The 20,046-nt window shown below is 36.9% G+C and overlaps 1 protein-coding gene across 7 annotated transcripts in view; it reads left to right on the forward strand.

Annotated features, from left to right (window-relative positions):
• LARGE1 (LARGE xylosyl- and glucuronyltransferase 1) overlaps positions 1-20,046 on the forward strand; it is a 286,575-nt gene that overhangs the window by 79,765 nt on the left and 186,764 nt on the right. For all 7 annotated transcript variants that reach the window (XR_007904077.1, XR_007904078.1, XM_051784574.1 and 4 more), the window contains one exon: positions 3,287-3,473. Coding sequence is in view for 5 of the 7 variants with exons in the window: in XM_051784576.1 (XP_051640536.1) it covers positions 3,287-3,473 (187 nt within the window). In the remaining 2 variants the exon portion in view is untranslated. The remainder of the gene's footprint in view (positions 1-3,286; positions 3,474-20,046) is intronic.

The raw sequence follows: 20,046 nt of genomic DNA on the forward strand, positions 1-20,046 counted from the left end.
AGAGGAAGCATGGACTATTTTTTGATCAGAGTATCACACCCAAGTCCTGTGCTTAAATGAACCAGTTACTCTTTCATACTTTTTTTTCTTTCTGACATATTTCATGCTCTATTTCTGAGTATAAGCGCTCAGTTAGCACAGCTGTTGAGACCGGAAACTATCAGGAGGAACCCTGCATGGGTTTGTGTAAATGAAGTGGACCATTTTGCAGTGTTTGCTATAACTGAAAAAATGAATATGCCTAGCAATGTCACACCCAAAGTAGCTTCATTTTTACCCTATACCATGAAACTGCTTTCTAAAGCCTTTTAGGCAGGTGACAGTCTGATTCAGTAGGATTGTGGCTTGAAAAACAGTGGATACTGTTGGAGCAGTCTAAAAGGCAATGGCAACCTCTTATGTCAGAAATGTGCTACCCTGTTTTGTGCTCAGCCCTGGCTCCAGCCAGTGGTTGTCAATTACTTTCTTTTTGTGCCAGATGTCAGTCTGGCACCTGTTGAATTGAAAGGAAAACCAAGTGAGAGAACTGCAATGTCTTCTTTCAATTTATTTTACCATGGCATATTAGGTGAAATTCTTTCTGAGTAAAACCAGTAGTGAATACATGATTGAGTCCAGCTCTTCCTTTAAGCTAAGAATCTTCATTACCATTCATGGACCTTTTATATAATTGCTTGTGTAGGGGCTGCGGATGATGCATCATCTAATTTGGAAAAAAGTACTCAGCAGGTGTGGTGATTTTATACACTAAAAATGAATATTTAAGACCCAAGGGAAGCTATTCACAACTTTGGGGAGGTGGGGAGATAGTAGAAGCTTCATTTAAAATAGTTTATGGCTCTTTTAAAGCACTATTAAAAGAAGTATCTCAACATTTCCTAGGGTGATTCATCACAAGCTGACTTATCTGTTTAGGATTTTCCCAAATGTCTTTCTAGTTAGATAAAAGATGCACATGAATGTGCAAAATGATTTGTCTGTTTTGTCTGAATGATGACAGTTTGTAGAAAACTGAATTTGCCACCTTCCTAGCTTTCCTTCATAGCTGAATTGGGTGTTAAATGTTGTTCCTTATACCTTTTTGATTTGTTAGGGTACTTTACATTCATAGGGCAGAAAAGCTGGATTCCATCCTCCGCATCAACCTTTTCAGAAACTTAACTTGCATGGATATTTAAAAGAATATATAGGAAAAATCAAATTATTTCTTAAATATGCCACCCCAGGATGAATTAATCCACTACCAGCGCTATAACCCCAGGCTTCAGAGTCTGGTTGTCATTACACCAAAAGCTTGTATCAGTGTACTCGTAGCAGCATGATTTCAGAAACATGTAGTGTTGACTCTTACTTTGTTAGCTGTGAGTTTTACAGTATCATTGATAGGAGCAGTATGCAGCCACAGTATGTTGCATTACAAGATGTGGCTGTTGACCAATGACCAACATTGGTTGGTATTTTCAGAGGTTTATTTTTCCATGCACGGACTGATGCCAGTGGTGCATACCATGTCACTAAAGGAAAAAAAAAAAAAAAAAGAATTCCTACCTAACGTAAGTGATTCTATGCACTTTATAATAGACATACTTATAAACACAGAAGCCAGGGAAATTATCAGTGGTTTTCAAGTAGGCATGTAAAGGACTCTCTTCAGAGTAGTTGTACAAGATATGTGATATAAGGAAAAGAAATGAAATGTAATCATTATCCAAATACAGTGAATAAAGATAAGAGTTCTCCACAATTTATCTACCAAATGTGTGTCTCTGTCTAACACAGAGTAACTCTATTACCACAGTTGTTAATATTAAGTCTGTCCTCATATTTTGTGCAAAACCTCTGTGGTGAGGCATTCATTGCATTGAAAAGCTGACACAATGGAATGCTTTTTGTGCTGGCTCTGGACAAATTATAGTCCATTTTATCAGTTCCAAGGTCAGAGCACTATCATGCCTCTTTAACTGTAGAGTAGTAAAGTGGGCTCTATTGAATGTTCAAGCAACATCTGTAACTTTGCCTGGTTACTGCAGCCAGGTACCTCTAGTATCAGAGGGTTTTGTCTGAACCTGTTTCTCTTGTCTCCAATTCTCATTTTTGCTGTAATTTAATCTCAGAATTGACATTCACTGCAATGTATTTGGAGCTGTAGAGCTCAGACATACTTTCAAGACGCACAGCAGCCATTGTTAATATGTCACTGTAGAAATGCTTTCATTGCTTGTTTTGACTCTGGTGCTAGTTTAAGCATAAGTCAAAGGGCACTGTTATTAAACACCTTGTACTGACTGCCAGAATTTGTGGTTTTTTCCCTATCATTTTTGTCGACCAGTTCTGTTTTTAGAATTGAAAAACTTAAGCCCTTTCACACAAAACCTGAACTAGATTTTCATGGATTTAATATCTCAGTTTCCCTCTCCCACTTGTCTACTTCCTTTTCCTTCCCTTTCAAACAAAACTGCAATCAATATGAAACATTATTTTTATGCCCTGCATGCCTGCACTGATGTGGGAATATTCATTTTCCTGTGAATAAAAATCATCATATTATTTTCTCATTTTGGCCTCTCTGAAATGCAGAACAATTATTTCAAATTAAGATCAGAATTATTTTTTCCCTAATAAAAACAGTGTTACTCACTAGAATCCACTTCTTTTCTAATGGCATACAGTCTAAAGCTCCTGATATCCCCTTTGTGAACAATGAAGTTTCCTTGCCCATTTTGCACTTTCTCTTCTCCCCTTTAATATAGCAGTTCATCAGCCTTGTTTTTTGATGAGCAAAGTGGGTCATTTTAATAACACCCCCCGACCCTCAAACTTTGTCTTTCCTTTTTTGGTTCACTCTCTTGAGTTCATGATCAGCTGTGCAGTCAGCTCACTGATTCAGTGGTGTGACTTTTGCTCTTTGGGAGCAGGTGAAGAAATATGGGTGCCCTTCTCTTATCTGCCCTGGAACCCCAGCACACATGGGCATCAAAGAAGCCATCATTTTCTTATAGAGTAAAATGAGGGCAAAACCACAAATAAAGGTGATGTCTCTTGGTAATATGGAGCTTAGTGTGTATTTAGGTGAGATGATGTGTTTCATTGACTTACTGGCTTAGTCTGGCTTCTAAAACTTGCTTTATTATTAAGTAGTTGTGGATAATTTTGAGAAGTATACTACCTTGCAATTGCAGTAACCCTATTTTTAGCCTTGTTCTTTAAACTCTTTTGGAACACTGGCATAGTCTATAACTTTCTGTAGAGAGATAAGCTGTTGAAATATTTTTCCTTTCCTTTTCAGGGAGTAATATGTGGGAGGCTGTGGACTATTTGCTTCCGACATAGGAACAACACTGGGCTTGGAATCTGCACTCCTGAGAGAATGCTGGGAATCTGCAGAGGGCGACGGAAATTCCTGGCTGCCTCTCTGACCGTCCTTTTTGTCCCAGCCATTACATGGATTTATCTGTTTGCTGGGAGTTTTGAAGGTAGGAGAGGAATAATGGCTGGGGAGGGGTGATGGGCTGTTGAATGATTTGCATCTGGGCAGACAAATGCAGATCAGTCATCATTGATTTTATTTAAACAAATCTCGTTAGGCTTGTGTATGAAATAGTTCCTAAGGTGCAGGTCTCAACAAAGGGCCTTCCTTACTATGTTCTCACTGCTGAGGTTGAGTAAATTACTGGCCACAATTATTTCATTTTCCACTCATCTCTGAACCTTGAAAAAGTACGACAAAACCCCTCCCACACTTTAATCATTTCCGTATATTCTAATTTTTAAAAGTTGATCTGTCCTATGCCCTGTAAGTTTTTATTTTTAATTAAGTTTAACATCTCATTTCAGATGTGCCAAACACAGAAAATCAATAAATACCTATATGAAATTTCTTTATATAAAATTAGTTTGAATCTGCATTCATGTGAGTGGCAGCGGGTTTCTATAGATGGAATATCTTTCTGTCCCTCTCTTTCTTGAGGTGGAAATCCTCCAGTTTATAGGTATATTGACTTGCAGCTATATAATGAGCACTTTTTATAATGAGACTTGGAATAATCACTACTTTGCCTTTTAAATTTCCTATCTGAGGAAGTTTTTTTTCTGGCCTTACTGAAGTTCAGCAGTAATATTTCAGTTAGGTGAGGATTGAAGATTCTGGCTCTCCTGGTTTTTGGTACTTTGTAGCTTTCTTTGTTTATTTGTTTTGTTTGTTGTGGAGATGGAGCATTTTATGTTTGGCAATAATAACTGTGTTATTTTGGCAAGAGTAAAAAAACCTGTTCAGCCCTTGTAGTTATCTTAGCAAGAGGAAAGGTGTTTCAACCTTTCAAAAACTGTTCAGACGCTATTTTACAGTCAGATAATTTTAAAAAGGCATTGTTTAAAATGTCAAGCTTCTTTCATGTAACCTTGGCTGATAATTTTGTGCTTTGTTTCGAAACAAAATGGGTTTCCAAGTTAAATTGCAAGTAAGAACATGTAAAGATTTTGAGTGTATATTACATACACTTCTGAATTAGTTACATGCCAGGTACAAATGTTGGTTTATGCAAATTTATTTGATTATTAAAATTCTACCTTAATGTGCAGTAACACTATGAGCTTATTCTAGAATGAAACACTTATGGAATTCATGTTAAATTGGAAATATAAGGAGTCCTGGATGCATACTTGAAAACTAATGATCTGGGAGGCAGAACAGTACTGACTTTGTTTGATTTTTAAAAGCTGAGCAAATGCAGGCCTCACCTTTTTGCTTTTAGAAGAATATTATGCTGCCTTGTGGTAATGACTATTTTAATTGTGTCCACAGTTGATAATGCCATGGTGTTTTAAATTCCTCTGTGTGCAAAATCCTTTGTTTTTACAGAGAACTCAATACAAATCTTGAAATTTGCTGCTACATGGTATTTGAAGTGACTTAAAACTCTCAGTGTGAATTAATCTTAAATGCAAACCAGGGAGCAAAACCTATTACCTATTACAAAGCCTTGCCTGGAAAAGGGATGGAAATTATATAGTTAGTAACTCTTTCAATTACTTTTCTGTATCTGTTTTCTTTTTCTTTTTGGATGGGGCATTATTTAATCTTCGTTGGTTGAGAACTAAGGTCACTTAGATATTTATTTAACCTCCTAATAGCTAGCATTTTCCTTAACTTGTAGATATTATGGGCAACTAGTTAAACCATTTTGTTATTTTATATAATTTCTTGTTTTGTTCTCCACAATGGTTCACACAATTTACTTGTATTTTGAGCTCTCCATGGAGGTTGTAGTGAGGTGGGGGTGGCTTTATTCTCCCAGGTGACAAGCAACAGAACAAGAGGAAATGGCCTCAAGTCACAGCTGATGAAGTTTAGATTGGATATTAGGAAAAAATTCTTCGTGGAAAGGGTTGATGAGCACTGGAACACTCTGCCCAGGGAAGTGGTTGAGTCACTGTCCCTGGAGGTATTTAAAAGAGGCGTAGATGTGGCACTTAGGGACATGGTTTAGTGGTGGACTTGGCAGTGCTAGGTGAATGGTTGGACTCGATGATCTTAGAGGTCTTTTTCAGTTGTATCATTCTGTGATTCTATATAGTTGAGAAAAAAATTGCCTCTCAACATCATTCCTTGATTTGAAACCAACGGAAGTGGAGAGTTCTCTCTGTCTTCTGGCATTAGTTTCTTTGGTTAATCACAGTGCTAGAATTTTTCTTTTCCATTCATCTGGTTTTAGGTTTGAGTAAATGGTTTTTTGTAGACTTTTCTCCACTAAATTAAAGAAATCATCAATACCTGGTATCTTCATAGACTCACTTAGTTATTCAGTGTGTAAGAGGCCTCGGGAGTCCTCTCATTAAACTGCTCAAATCAGTGTGGGTTTTGGGGTCAGGCAAGATTTCTTAGGCCTTTATTCAGTTGTGTCTTCAAAATCTCCAAGGATAAAAACTTCATGGCCTCCCTGAGCAACTTGGGCCACTGCTTGACTGCCCTCAGGTGGAAGAGTTTCTCCTCCTATATGTAGTTTGAACCTCCCTTGCTTCAATTTATGTCTGATGTCACCCATCCCCTTGCCACGTATCAATGTGAAGAGTCTGGTTCTGTCTTTTTGCAGCTTGCTTGTAGGTACTAGGGGGCTGCTGATAAGACCCACAGAGCCTTCTCTTTTTCAAACTGAACAAGCCCAGGGCAAGAACTTCAGCCTTTGTACAACTTCATAGCTCTATTCTGAACTTCATCAATGTTGTTCTATTTGGGACACCAAACTGGACACAATGTTCCAGATGTGGTCTAATGCGTATAAAGTAATGGGAAATGGTCTCTTTCCTCAGCCTACTTGCTATGTTCCTGTTGATGATTTTTAATGTTCTCTACACCAGGACTGCAGATGTTTCCCAGGAGGACTAGTCCACAGCCTGTGCCATTATGAGAGAGTTAGTCTTTCCTAGGCACAGGGCTTTGCACTGTTCACTCCTTCAGTCTGTCTAGGTCCCCTGGGTGGCACCCTTGCCTGTGAGTTTATTGACTGCAACCCCCAGACTTGATGCCATTTGCAATCTTGATATGGGTGAATTCTGCATGTCATTGATGAAAAGACTGAAAAGGTCTAGTTGCAGAATAGACATGGAGGAACTCCACATGTAACTAACTTCCAAACAGAGCATGAACAACTAACCATCACCCTTTGACCCTAGCATTCCAGATAGTTTTTCACCCATCTGGTAGACCACCCATATAGACTGTAAAATCCCAAATTGGATAGAGGGAGGCTGTGCTTACACTGAAGGGAGATCCCATCAACTAGTCATCTCCTCTTCACAGTCGTTTCATCACAGAAGGCAGTCGAGTTGGTCAGGCATGATTTACCTTTGGTGAATCCATGCTAATTATTGCCCTGCCAGGCCTGGCTATGGTTCTGTTTGAAGATACATATAGTAGTCAAATCACCTCTCGGTCTAAGGAAAAAGGTTGACCTAGCTGAGTTGTCATAGCAAAAGTTTTAGTAGGTTTTTTTTTCATTCCTGTGCAGGTTTTTTCTTTGTTTGTATGTTTCAGGGCTCTAGACTCAAGTGCCTCTGCAGTGCTTTGTCTGCCAATTAGATGTTCTTGATGTAATTAGGAATTACATTACTCATCCATGTGTTTATGCCTAAGAACTTCAGTTATTCATTTGCCATAGCATGGTAGTGGGATTACATTTAGAAACCCTTTAAAAGCTTTGTTAGTGAATCTGTAATATAAAATATGCCTTAGTGCAGTCAATTTCCATGTTCTGCTTTTGAAATAGTTTGCAATTCCTTAAGACAGAATTTTGTTTTATTTTGTGTTTTCTTCTCTTGTCAGCAAGTACAGGTCAGCCTGCTACTTCACAGTTGTCACTCAGGCACTGCCAGTAAGACCATTCCCTTAGAATATTCATTGGAGGTGGTATTACCCAAGCTGTGACAGCAGCAGCTACTAAAAGCCTCATTAATCATGTATAAATGTCTATTAAGGTTATGAACTAGAATATTAAACATGGTATTGAATATTGTATAGCCTTTGAACATACCTGGTTACTGTTATTGTTTTTAATAATGCACAAGGACAGCATAATTTTAGTTATCAGTTACTTTGAATGAAAAAGCTAATTGTTCCAACACTCTTAGATTACATTCAAAAGACAAAGTAATAGAGTAGGAAGGGTGAAGCGCATTTAAAACAGGGAGAAGAAATAATCAAATAATACATGATGAATTTTTATTAGAAAGAAAATAGCAATTTCACTAACCAGCGGTAGCTTCATAAATAGCTTCATTTTCCAAGCTATATATACAGCACTTTCCTATCCCCTTTATCATGAATGTCATGTAAAATGGAGATTTGGAACTGTAATTTGACTATGCTTTCTAGATTACTGATTCCTAAAAAAAAAAAAAAAAAAAAAAAAAAAAAAGAGTAAAAAAAGAGTCCACTGTGCTTTGTGCCCTCAGCAGATTTCCAGTCACCTCTGTTTTGACAGGATGAAAATACACTTGAGTTACCAGTATCTGTGTGGTGGATCCACTTGAGGTTGAAAATCCTAGACTATGTGAGCAGGGCTCCTGTGTAGAACATATTTCACAGAAAAGGAAGAGCCAGTAATGTAGCTTTAAGATGAAAAATTGAAAAGTTGTGTGAGATCATGCAGGGAAGCTGTGAGAGAGCAGTTGACTTTTTCTTTAACTGCCCAGGGTAACACTTTAAAAAATAGAGGCTGACTTCTATCCTGGGACTTGCTTTCCTTGATTGTCCTCTTTTCACTCCCATGTTGGGTGACTGTGATTCTCTGGCAATTCATTTTAGTCAAAGTCATCTGTAGAGACACGATTGAAACCAGAGTTGGGCAAACACCTCATCAAATACAATAAAATAAATTGAAGGAAGGCTGCAAATACTCATCTTAGTATTTAAATGGATTCACTTTGATGCTGTTCACACTCTTTTTGAGTATGTTTCCATAAATATTCTAGTGAATATGTTAATTGGGAAGACTGTCTACAGAAACAATGAATATCCAATTTTAATATTCATGGGAAGTAGATTTCGAAATCATATTTGTGAATACTTGAATCAGAAAACTGATTCTGGGAGTTCAGCTTTATCCAGTTAAGTGCCAAAAGTTTATCACATGGTCTATGTGCATGATGAAAACTGCCTGAATTTTTAATGCTTGCAATAAGTTAGTCATAGGAAGAGGCAAACAAATAATTAATTACTAAAATGTCTATCAGACGCAACTGATGAACAAACATCAGAAAATAATCCTTTTACAGATAATGTAATCAGAAAGGAGCAAATACTAGAATTGCTTTTTTTTATTACATTTCCTTCAGTGGGCCTGAATTTATCTGGTATGTGTCTCAACAGGATTAAAGAAGAAAACTTAATCCAGTGTCTATTTAAAAAAGAAGTTTCAACTTCTGTATTGATCCTGCCTTTTTAACAAAGTTCTGAGAACAAAGCCCTGAAAAGGGTGCCTCTGTATATAGTTAGGTTGTTACTGTGATGGGTGCCTAGGCAGGTTTACAGGCGGTGTATTTTAGTTAAGACTGGCTATCTCTACTTAAGATAGAAACCCTTCATATCCATTCTGGAGTAAATGATGGTGGTCTACTCCTGTCTTATTTTTTTTTAAGGACTTTGAAAATTGTCACTTAAGCACCTCTATGCCTACTGCAATCACTGTACCTTCTTAAATACATTTGGAGATCTTACAAGAATAAAATCAATCATGATAGTAAAGACCTCAGACATATGTGAAGTTTTGTTTGCTTTATCTTGGAAAACTTGTCCTATGAAACCCTTGTGATTTGGTTATACAGAATACTGCTGAAGTTTGGTTGAAGGATGCTGTTGACCAGAAGGTCCATGCTATGAAAGCTGAATCTTGTTCTCTGCTCATTATCTTTAACTTGCAATTCGGTGTTCCCACATTTATTTTGTTTTACAGACTTGAGAAGCCTTATCTGTCCATCATCTAACAAAATAAAATTAATAAGTGAATATGAAAAATACTTTTTCTCCCCATTATATAAATAGACAGTCTGCCTGTGAGCAGTGACAGGAAATTTGAAGTAGTTTCTGTAGCAAAATGAGAATGGCCTTAAGCCAAGAATCTCAGCCAAAATACAACTTGTTCATGAGAAGCTTATGGAGGTCAAATTGTGGAGTTAATGAGTAGCATGGATTCTTTTTTTTTTTCCCCTCAACCACTCTTTCAATTAAACTAAATACTTACAATGCTGCAATACACTTTTGTCCTTAACTAATAAGGTCCACTATAGCTCAGCACTTAAATGCTGAAGTCAGTGCTGTTTCTTCTTCAGCTTGTCAGGAGTTTATATCCTTAAACCATCATCTCAGGAAAAGCCATGAATCTTGCAATGGACACTTCTTTAGTCAGTATGCTGTGCCAAATAAAAGTCCACATTAGTTTTTTTGCATTCCAGTACAGGGGACACACATTCTCTTTTGACACTCAACTTTTTAAGTACATGCTTATCCTTTCATAAAAGTAAAGGAAGCTGTAGGGTTACCTGCTTGCCTCTCTATACAGTCTCTTGATTGGATGGAATATTTCTTTGTTTCTAAACACCAGTTTTCTCTTGGCTTTCTTTTTCTAGTCAGCTCTTAATTTTTCATTTCTGGCAGAAACATAAAGGTCAGAATGAAAAGGAATTCTTTGAGCAGGAATAAGGGGCCAGCTTCATTGGAACAGCAGCTTACTCTGAATATAATCTGTGGGATTTCTTGAGGTTTTGGTTTCATCTTTGTCTTCCTCAATCGTTGAACAAACTTTTTGGAAAAATGCTGTCTATAAAAGTTGCTTTACACAAAGGTGAAAAAAATTTCTACCAAGAAGAAGGGATATTGGATGCCCAAATTCTGTTAGGGCTGTGTGGAAGACTAACAGTAGGAGAGCTCTTTCCTGATTATTCCTCCTTCTTTGTTACAAAGATAGGTACTTACTGACTTCATAGTCAAAACATATTTTTCTATAGAAAAACAGAAAAGCAAGATGAGCTTAAATGTCTTTTTCTTAAAAAAACCAAGAAGTACTGCTTGGCTTTTTGAAACAAAATGTGCAGTATAAGTAGACCAGAACTCCTTTGAGTGCTGAAACTAATGTAGCCTGACTTGATGTGATTGATGTCATGCAGCTGATTGATGTTGAAGTTGCTTTTCCTACAATTAGGGCATTTATAAAATCTAGCTCCCATATGGATCTCCTGGTACCTAAATAAATCTTGAGCTCATGCTGCAGTATATTTCTCAATGGTAGAATGTATAGCATCTCTCATCTCTCTCTCTGTGTTCCTTGCAACTGTAGAAATTTCATTACCACTAACTTCTTTCCCTCTAACAAAGTAATTTGAAATTAATCAATGAGCTTTGGGGGCAAACAGACAAGCTGGTCAACAAATGTATATGCATAGGATGAGAAAGTACCCAAAATAGAGATATTTTAAAAGACCGAAATGAAAATTTAGTTTTTGATTCTCAGAGCAATTGACTTAGGCTGTTTGATTTTTGTGGAGTTTTTGTTTTTTAAATGTGTGGGGTTTTTTTCAGATCAGGAAAAAGTTTAAAATCAAAATCTTTCTTGTTAGACAGCAAATTGAATCTCTAGTGCTTTCCAGTACTTTTGAAACTTATATTTGGGACATTTATTTAAATGTGTATAATACCAGCAGGAGAAGGAGTCAAAAACAGATTCAAAGAAGTAATTCAAATTCATCATGTATGGTCATTCTTATGTCCTGCAGATAATGCTCTGGCATGGATTAGGAAAAGCAACTGATTGGAAAGTTAATATCCTGTTTTTGGGTGGACATGATTTAGGTACGCTTGGCTTAAGAATACCACTATCTTCAACATATCTCTTTTATTCCCTCGTTATGCTTTTCAAACATTTTTTCAGACATAATAGCCATTAAATTGTTCAGCTGAGTAATTATTTCCTCCCCTTGAGGTTTTACCTCTCTTGTGTTGCTTTGTTATTCTTGTTTTTAGACTTGAAAGAGGGTTTTTTAAAAGTATCTGGATATCCTTGGACAATTGAGTGAAATGCACAGCTAACTTCAAAAACGTGAGCTGACAGCAGTCATCCTCATTCACTCAACTTTGTAAATACCAGCAATAAGTGGAAAACCTGATGACCTGGAGACTGATATGTTTTTAGCCTGAGATTCTCTTTCAGTTTAACCATGGTCAAGCCATTTGAGCTATTTTGCTGTAATAATTTTTTCTTAACCTGTGGCATGACTGTCCTTCTCTATAGTTCTGTGAAACTGGCAAAGCTTAGGATGTAAACATCAAGGTTTTAAATCTCCTTTTTTTTCCCTTATAATTCTGTTTACCTTTGAAATTGCTAAATGCCAGAGTTTTCAGAGATCAGTAAATAGGAGGGAAGACCTGAAAGTAGTGAAGTTAAAATTACAAAAAATATTATAGAATCATCACATTTTCCTAAGTTAAATTCATAGTCCAAAGAAGAATTTGCTTCTGTTTGGTATATTTACTTTTAAAAAAATTATAGGCCTAGTTAAAATATTTTACTGTCTCAATAAAGTGTTTCCTAATGAGATACTTTTTCCACTAAACTTGTAATAATGGGTCTATACCTAACTTAAAGAAGAGGTGTGTGATCTGCTCTCTGCATACTGCTTTCCAAATTCTCTAGATGCCCAGTGAAATCACCATCACCAGTGGATGCTTTCAAACACCTGGAGTAGCTTACCAGCTTGGATTTATTCATCTTTAATTGAAAACCAAAAGTGTGTATCTACAAAACAAACTGAAGATGTGATTGTAGTACAGTCAGACCTGCATGTGTTGGCTGTAATTGAGGAAGGACAGGTACTATTAGGGGTTGAAGAAATGTGGGCAGTTTGTGTGCTGTTCTCTAGTCAGTGAAACCTGGGCCCCTACTTCTTCAAAGTGATTATTGTTCTTCCTAAGCAGATTAAAAGCAGTGCAGTTATGGCTGTTGGTGCTACAATAACATCTTCATTTGGCTCTCTAAACACAGGATTGAGGTTGTCATGGTGTAGTTTAATATCAAAGGATATTACATACCATTCATGTAATATATAGAGGATTATTTCTGGAGCTGAAATAAAGCCATAGCTAATAAGATAGAATTATTCTTATATGCTGGAAAGCTCTTGAAGAAATTACTGGAATAAAAAATATGAAAGAGATATCTGTTTATTATGTGATTAAACAGTTGAGTTTCTCCACTATTTTCTTCCTTTCCAATTTTTCCTATTTTATTATTCATCTTTCATTGTTTAATGTCAGTAATTCTCTCCTAGAGTAGTTGCAGCAGTCTTTTGTTTAATTTGTGTTTCAAAATGGACCTTGCAGACATATTTGTCAATTCATCTCAAAATCACACAGAACAGTTACTGATTTTTTATCGGCTTCTGCAGATTTGTAGATTTTTACCATCAGATTGACTGTTAACAGTCAATGTCTCTAACATCTTGCATAGTGTAGGCTGTATTTTATTGTAGAGTTGATAGAATAATGCTGGCTGGTAATTCTTGCATCTGACCTATGCATTCTAGATATACCAAAGCTTTTCTTCCTGCCAGATTTCTGAACTTGATTTTAAAGCCGGTGGAGGATTCTAGCACATCTCGGAATAAATTATTCCACCTTGTTAAAAAATACATGCTTTAATCCTTGTTCAGATATTTCTAGCGTCAAGGTAGGAAGTGAAAGATGAGAAGTAGATGAGGAAAAAAAATAATAAAAAAGGGTCATTTTAACAGTTTCAGTTTCATGTAAAATAAGTGGCCATGATTATGAGATATTGCAGTACATAAAGTGCACTGCAAGAAATATCACCTTGAGAACCGTAGATGAGAGTGCTACAGTGCTACAGTTATGACGACATATAGCTGTTTAAAAAAAGAGATAAATTTATAGGATAATTTCTAACCTTCCCATAGCTAATAGAAGCTAGTTATCAGAATGATCAGTTGCCATCCTAGTCCAGAAAAACTAATTTCCCAAGCAAAATATTTGGTTTTGGCTCCAGATTACTGTACCTTTTCAGTTGTGAAAAATAACCCTTCAGAAAGGATCAAATTACAGTTTCAGCTGCAGGTTAAGAATGTTTATTAAATTTAAGAAAAAAGACTTATTTGAGCACTAATTTGGCAACCAGTTATTCATGAGATCAATACTTACAGACTTATATTTTATCAATATTGTTATCTTGATTCTGCAGATGAAACATAAAATCAGTGTACAGTGTTTACAAGTTACCTTCACAGCATTAAAACAAATGGAAGATTTCTCATCCATTTTTTTCATAGCATTAAGACATTCAGCATTCTAGAACTGTATTGAAATCATACTGCCATGTTACGACCTGCCCCTAAAGGTGAGGGTAACTCAGGTTCTTGTTAATAGATGCCTTGGGGTGGATTAGAGTGAAACAATACTGACTGATCGGTGTTTATAGATATAAATATGTAGGGCTTATTTTAGAACAATTTGGTTGCAATGGAAAGGAAACATGTAGCCATTTTTGTTATTATTATCCATAGTAATATAACAATATAAAAGTATGGAGATATCACTTAAGAAAATATATAAGGAAAAGAACAAAGATAGAAAGGATAAGAGTAGACAGTGGAGAAGAAAGATATCACCACCTATGGATCCAGCGATGAGACTTGATTGTTGCAATTTTGGTGCCCATTGGTCGAAGTGATGGTCACAGTCTTGATCTGTCTGGGGTGGGGGAAGCTCATGAAATACAAAGTCCAGTGGGTCAATATACCCTTAGGTTGAGATGGAATAAATACCCAGACTCCTCCCCTGACAGGGGCGTTTTACACTGTGTGATGCAACACTCTGGACCTCTTGCAACGCTGGATCACGTGCAGTCCTCTGGTGAAAGGCCCCAGAAATGAGTCTGGGTGCACTTTGGTGGTCTTTCACGGTTTATGACACCTTCTGAGACATGGCAGCTGCCTCTCACATCAGTGTGGTTGAGCCAGCTATGCCCCATCAGAAGGGGCCTATGTTTGAATGTCTTGATATCTCCCCTGGGGGGGGAGGTTGGAGTTTTCACACGAGCTGGTTGTGTAGGGGAGGACATGAGTGTGATAAAAAGCACTATCCTGCCTCCCCTGGGTCTGCTTCTTACTGGCCTTCTCCCTTATCTCACTCAAAACCCAGCTTGTAGCCTCTGGGGGTGGGTGTGCACCCCCTCTGTCTTATATGGATCAGAAGTTTCACCACCATACACAAAAAACTGTCCTTTTCCCTTGTGTTGAGGGGCAGGGGATGCAAACCTGGCCTCAGCAAAGCACCCTGCTACTTTTGCAAATGATCCATTCTTTGAGTCATTAACCATTAACATTTCAGTCTCTCACACACTGTTTTAATATTCACAGTCAGTAAATTTTCTGCCTGCCATTGGATTTGATTTAACCTAACTCTCTGATTTTGCTTGTTAACTTTAGCAGGAATAATGTTTTCGGATGAATGGACGCTATAAAAGTATGCTTTTCATTCTCTACTAATCAAACTATTATAATGTGTATCTCAAGGGATCTACACTGACTTTAACAGAGAATTCTTTTGGTCTGAGAATGTAATACATACAGAGTGTTTTCTAGGAGTATTAACTGTAGTGGATTTAGCTATTTCACCTCTTGCTTCATTGCATTACAACCCAAGGGTTGATGGTAAAAATCTCAACAGAGAGGTTTCATTTTGTAGAATATTCTTATAGGAACCAAGTTTAAAAATCCATCTACACAGCTACACATAATTATTGGTTTCCAAGGAACCCCAGCTAACTCTCTTCAAAGCTTTGCCAATATACACAGAGGTAAGTAAGTCTGAAAATAACAATTATCTAACTTATTTGAGTTGGATGAAGGTATTAGTTGCTTGTTCATGTACACTTGAATGGAGATGTGATGAATTAAGTGGTCTTTCCTGTAGAATGCAAATGCCTTTAACCAAACAACTAAAACCTACTGTTTATCTCCTTTAAATTGTACAACTTTGTTTGCCCAAGAACTGCCTCATAGTAACCTGACTCCAGAGTTGCTGATGGTGACTCTCAGCTTCATTCTCAGCAAAATGTACCTCAGTTATTTTTGTCCTTTTTTCCTCCCACAAATTTTAAACATTCACATATGCCCCCTTTCTCTTCAGCTACCATACTTGCACCTCTGTGATTTGATATTAATAGCAAAGATTAAGCAGTTTCAGCTCATCAGAGAAGAGATATTAATCATCATCAGGCCCAATGAGAAGTTTAATTTACCGCTTCTCTTTTTTCACTAAGCTCTGGTGGCTGTCAGTCGCACCGATGTCTGCGGGACATTTAATAATCTCCTTCCGAAGATGCATTTCAGTGGTTTCTCTCCTTTTATTTCCTCCGTCAGCCTCAGTGAGTTTCGTCATTGCAGGCTTTAATTGAAGACCACTGTCAGGAGATGGAGAGAAGAACATTATTTCTTGAACAAAGCTACTTCAGGGGCTCATGGTTTTTATTGTATTCAGGAGGGAGATGGGTTAAATCAAGATACTGTAAACTATGGGAATTGTTCTTTTGGTATGTGACTCACTACCTGTTCCCATGAAAAATTCCATATCCTCCCTGTCCCCAGCTCCTGTATGTACACAATTATTTATTTTGCCTCAGAAATGTGGTTAGATTTGCAGTGCAATATGGATGTGGAGCACACTGGAGCAGGGGATGACAAGAAAGAATCCACACTGAAAACTTCATAAATTACACCCATGCAGTTATACTGGTCACTGTCATAGATAACATCATTGCAGCAGCACGGGAATGGCTTTTGCCAGCTCGGTTAAAACAGCTTCCAAAATGACATATGTACCAATAAAAGCACTCATGTGAGATATTGTACTAGCTGACATAGTAATAGCTGTTTAAAATAACATGTATCTTAGACTGGTACAAACTTACCTTACAGAGAAGCCCTAGACTTCTTTTCTGAGATTATGCTGCTACTGTCACCTGTTAGCTACAGTCAGTGAAGAACTGTCTATATAGGTGTTAATGTGCAATCTGTATATATCACCTATTTCAGCGGGTTTATTGGCTTCTAAGTGGTTTTAAAAGCAGAAGCTCTCCATTAGGAGCAGCAGGAAGTTACAATTTTCTAAGAGAAGAACAGATCAGACTAAGACAAAGCAACACATGGAGCTCAAAAGAAAAATGATTAGTCTTCTCTGTGTCAGATAGACTTCATGTGGATAGTGAATTTGTTGGTTGAACAGTGAGGTTGTTGATTAATTTGAACAGCATATGCTGTGAAAGCACTTAAGTAACATTTTAAGAGGTTTGTAATTGTGAATGCTGCCATTCTTGCATTACTGGCCCTGAGTTCCTGGGTTTCTCTCAGCATTTCTCCCATTTGAAAAACAAATTTGAAGAGGGTCCAGTTGAGCACCCAAGAACTTTACTCCAGAATCTCTCATTACTTTTTAAAGTCTCTGTAGAAAAGATGGCTGCTCAGCCTGGTACTTCTCTGTACTGTTATTCCATCTTACCAGGAACTCATATATAATTGCATTTTCTTTAGCTTCCAAAAAGGCCTTTATCTATATTGCTCACTCGGGATGAGTCTTGGAACTGCAGCACGCCTCCAAGTTTTCTAGGTGCAGAAACTTCCTGAGCTATATTAGAAGTGGCCCTTTAAAAATAAGTATTTTTTGCTATTAGTAGCCATTTTTCCACCTTGGCATCTAAAGCCACAATAGGCCAGTAAATCCAGACATTAGAAAAAGTTCGAAAGTGCAATTGCTAGTGCTCAAGAAAGGGCAGAACCTTTTGTGCCAACAAATCTACAGCAAATAGCGTTGGTTTTCTTCAGTTGGCACAATAATTTATTTTGCAGGTTGATTCAGGGGATCCAGATCTAGAATAATATTGTCAAATTGAAGCAAAGCACAGTGGTAATTTTTGTGTAAAAAAACCTGTTTACACCATACTGCAGTCTGTGAATGTATCTGATGTGCAGAGGAGGATGAGACGTAATTTCCTGTATTTTTTTATTAGGGGTAAGGTATTGCCCATGGAAACAAATTGTTTGGAAAAACATTTGCATATTTAAATAGGCTTATATTTCTAATAACTAAATGGTTGTTTACCTTACATATCCAGCAGTACATTACAAGGATTAGGAAGATCTAAACAATATTTGAATATTGTTTATAAATATTCCACTAAGGTCCTGGCACTTCATAGTTTGACTGCACATAAATAATGGAAAAATCTGAGCCATTTCCAAAGAGGAGATGTTGTTGTACTGATTATTGTTTGATTGCACAAAAGTAACATACTTGTTATAGCAGCTATGGTGGAATAGAGACTCTGCTTAGAGGTATACAGGTAATGGAAAGCTTCAACTGACATAAGGATTACCCATGGTAATTTTATGTGGTGCTTGTTTGAAGAACCAGATTTTCAGCAATTGAGAGCAGGAATTGCAAAAAGAATTGGTGAGAGTTGGAAACTGTTTTTAGTGCATTTCACAGAAGAGATGTTCTAATGGTGTGGTGAAAACTGATAATATGAGAGTTTAATTAAGGATGGAGAAGCTACTAAATGAGAGTGAGGAAAGAACAGTACTCAGGTGTTATTATCACTTGTCATAAACAATTTCTTGGTAGGAAGCTGGAGTACTTGTGAGTTGGCTTTTTTGTAATAATTCAGAAAGGGAGAGAAGACAAAGGAAAAGATATGCATGCATTGCAAGTAGTGGGATGTAGTAAAAAAAAGTGGATTCGTGTGGAAAAGAGAGGGTATTATCTTGAGGAGTCAGGAAGACACTGAGTTCTGTTAGTTCATTTGCAATATTACTAAAAGAAGCCTCACTGTGGTGCACACTAACCGTGTTGTATATGAGCATCAAGAATGTGTGAAAGGATTCAGCATCATGAAAACGGACATGTTATTATCTTTTCCAAATTATCCTTTTGGATTTCAATCTTTTGAAATTATAGGGAGTTCTTATGTGAAATTTATTCCAGACATGAAAGCTATCAATCAAACTTGCAAACTAATGATCAATATTGGTAGTCATGAACTGTTTGTGGATGTAACTCAATCAGTGTTTTAAAGTTGTAGGAAAACCTACTTATTTGGTCCTCTCAAAAGTAAATATAACATAAAATGAGCAATATATTGAAGAGAAAGAGGAAAGTGACCCTGTAAGTGAGCCATTTTTGGTGATGGTTGATGGTGCAAGGATTATTTAAGGTTGTTTTTAGTCTCTCTAGACCTCCTAACACTTTTTATTATCAATCTAGCTGAAGAGCAGAGGCTTTACATCATCAACCCTCCAGCAAGACAACTGGTGGTTATGTGGTTAAAAATAATATGAATAATAGAATAACTGAAAGGCAATGACTACAACTTGATAAGGAAGTTGTATTCTGCCTGTGTACTCTAATTAACAGTTTCAGTGTATCACAAAAACCTTAAGAAACAATCACAACACTTAAGTTTTGGTTAATTGTTTTCTATGCAAATATAAAAGGACAAGTACACTTCTGAATACTGAAACAGAAGAAAAGGAAGAAAAGTTAAGAGGCTGAACTGAAAGAGTCAATATTGTTTCAAGATGGCTGGTTGAAAAAGAACATGAGATAATGGCTGTGAGATTCCAGAATATGGAAAAAATATATTCCTACTTAACACTTTTGATTACTTTTCTCCAAAGAAAACAGCAGAATGTTGTTACCAAGTTGATGTCGATGTCAGCTAAAGATATGTTAGATAAAAATAAACAAGAAGGTGTTTACTTCTTTAGGTAGCAAAAATAGGGTAAAACAGATCAGAACTTCACATAAGCAGTAACGCAAGATGTTTGAACTATTATTTCTGAAGATGTTTGTTGAGAAAGACGTGTATCTTAGTAGTGTCCTAAAGCATATCGAGGAAGGTCAAACCTCTTCCCTAGATGGTTCAAGAGAGAAAGGTTGATAGAGAAATTCTCAGGAAGACGAGCACTGCACATTTGTATTCAATACTTCAAGCTGACTCGACTTTTCATTGCATACAGAAGTGAATTTGATCAGAATATAACAAGTTACAGCCTGAAATTGCAGCAGTGGGAGATTTAGGTAGAGTTTGACTGGAGGAAAAGCAGCTCTAAACAGAATAAGCATGAAGTGTCCTGATAGATTGTGAACAGGCATTGTGGAATCTCCACCATAGATTTTTTTTAAAACTGGGCAGTACAAGGGCAAATTAGTTCAGTGTTGTTAAGTGTAAAGTAAGGCACCTTGGGAAAGAATAATCTTAATACACTATAGTGGACTCCTAGGTGGCCATCACTGCTCTGGAACTAAATCTTGGACTTCCAATAGATGTTTTTAGGAAAGCTGAATTTGATACTGGAGGATAGTAGGTAATGTATATATGTCTATAGCTGTGGGCAAAACTTTATAGACCTTGCTAGTTATTAGAATGGAAGACTTACTTGTATTTTTTGTTTCCTTTACCAAATTGAGAGCTTTCTAAATACACAAAACTGGAC

This window comes from Manacus candei, unplaced genomic scaffold (assembly GCF_025592945.1).
Source record: "Manacus candei isolate 608988 ecotype Guabito, Panama unplaced genomic scaffold, ASM2559294v1 h1tg000018l, whole genome shotgun sequence".
In the NCBI taxonomy this organism is placed as follows: Eukaryota; Metazoa; Chordata; class Aves; order Passeriformes; family Pipridae; genus Manacus; species Manacus candei.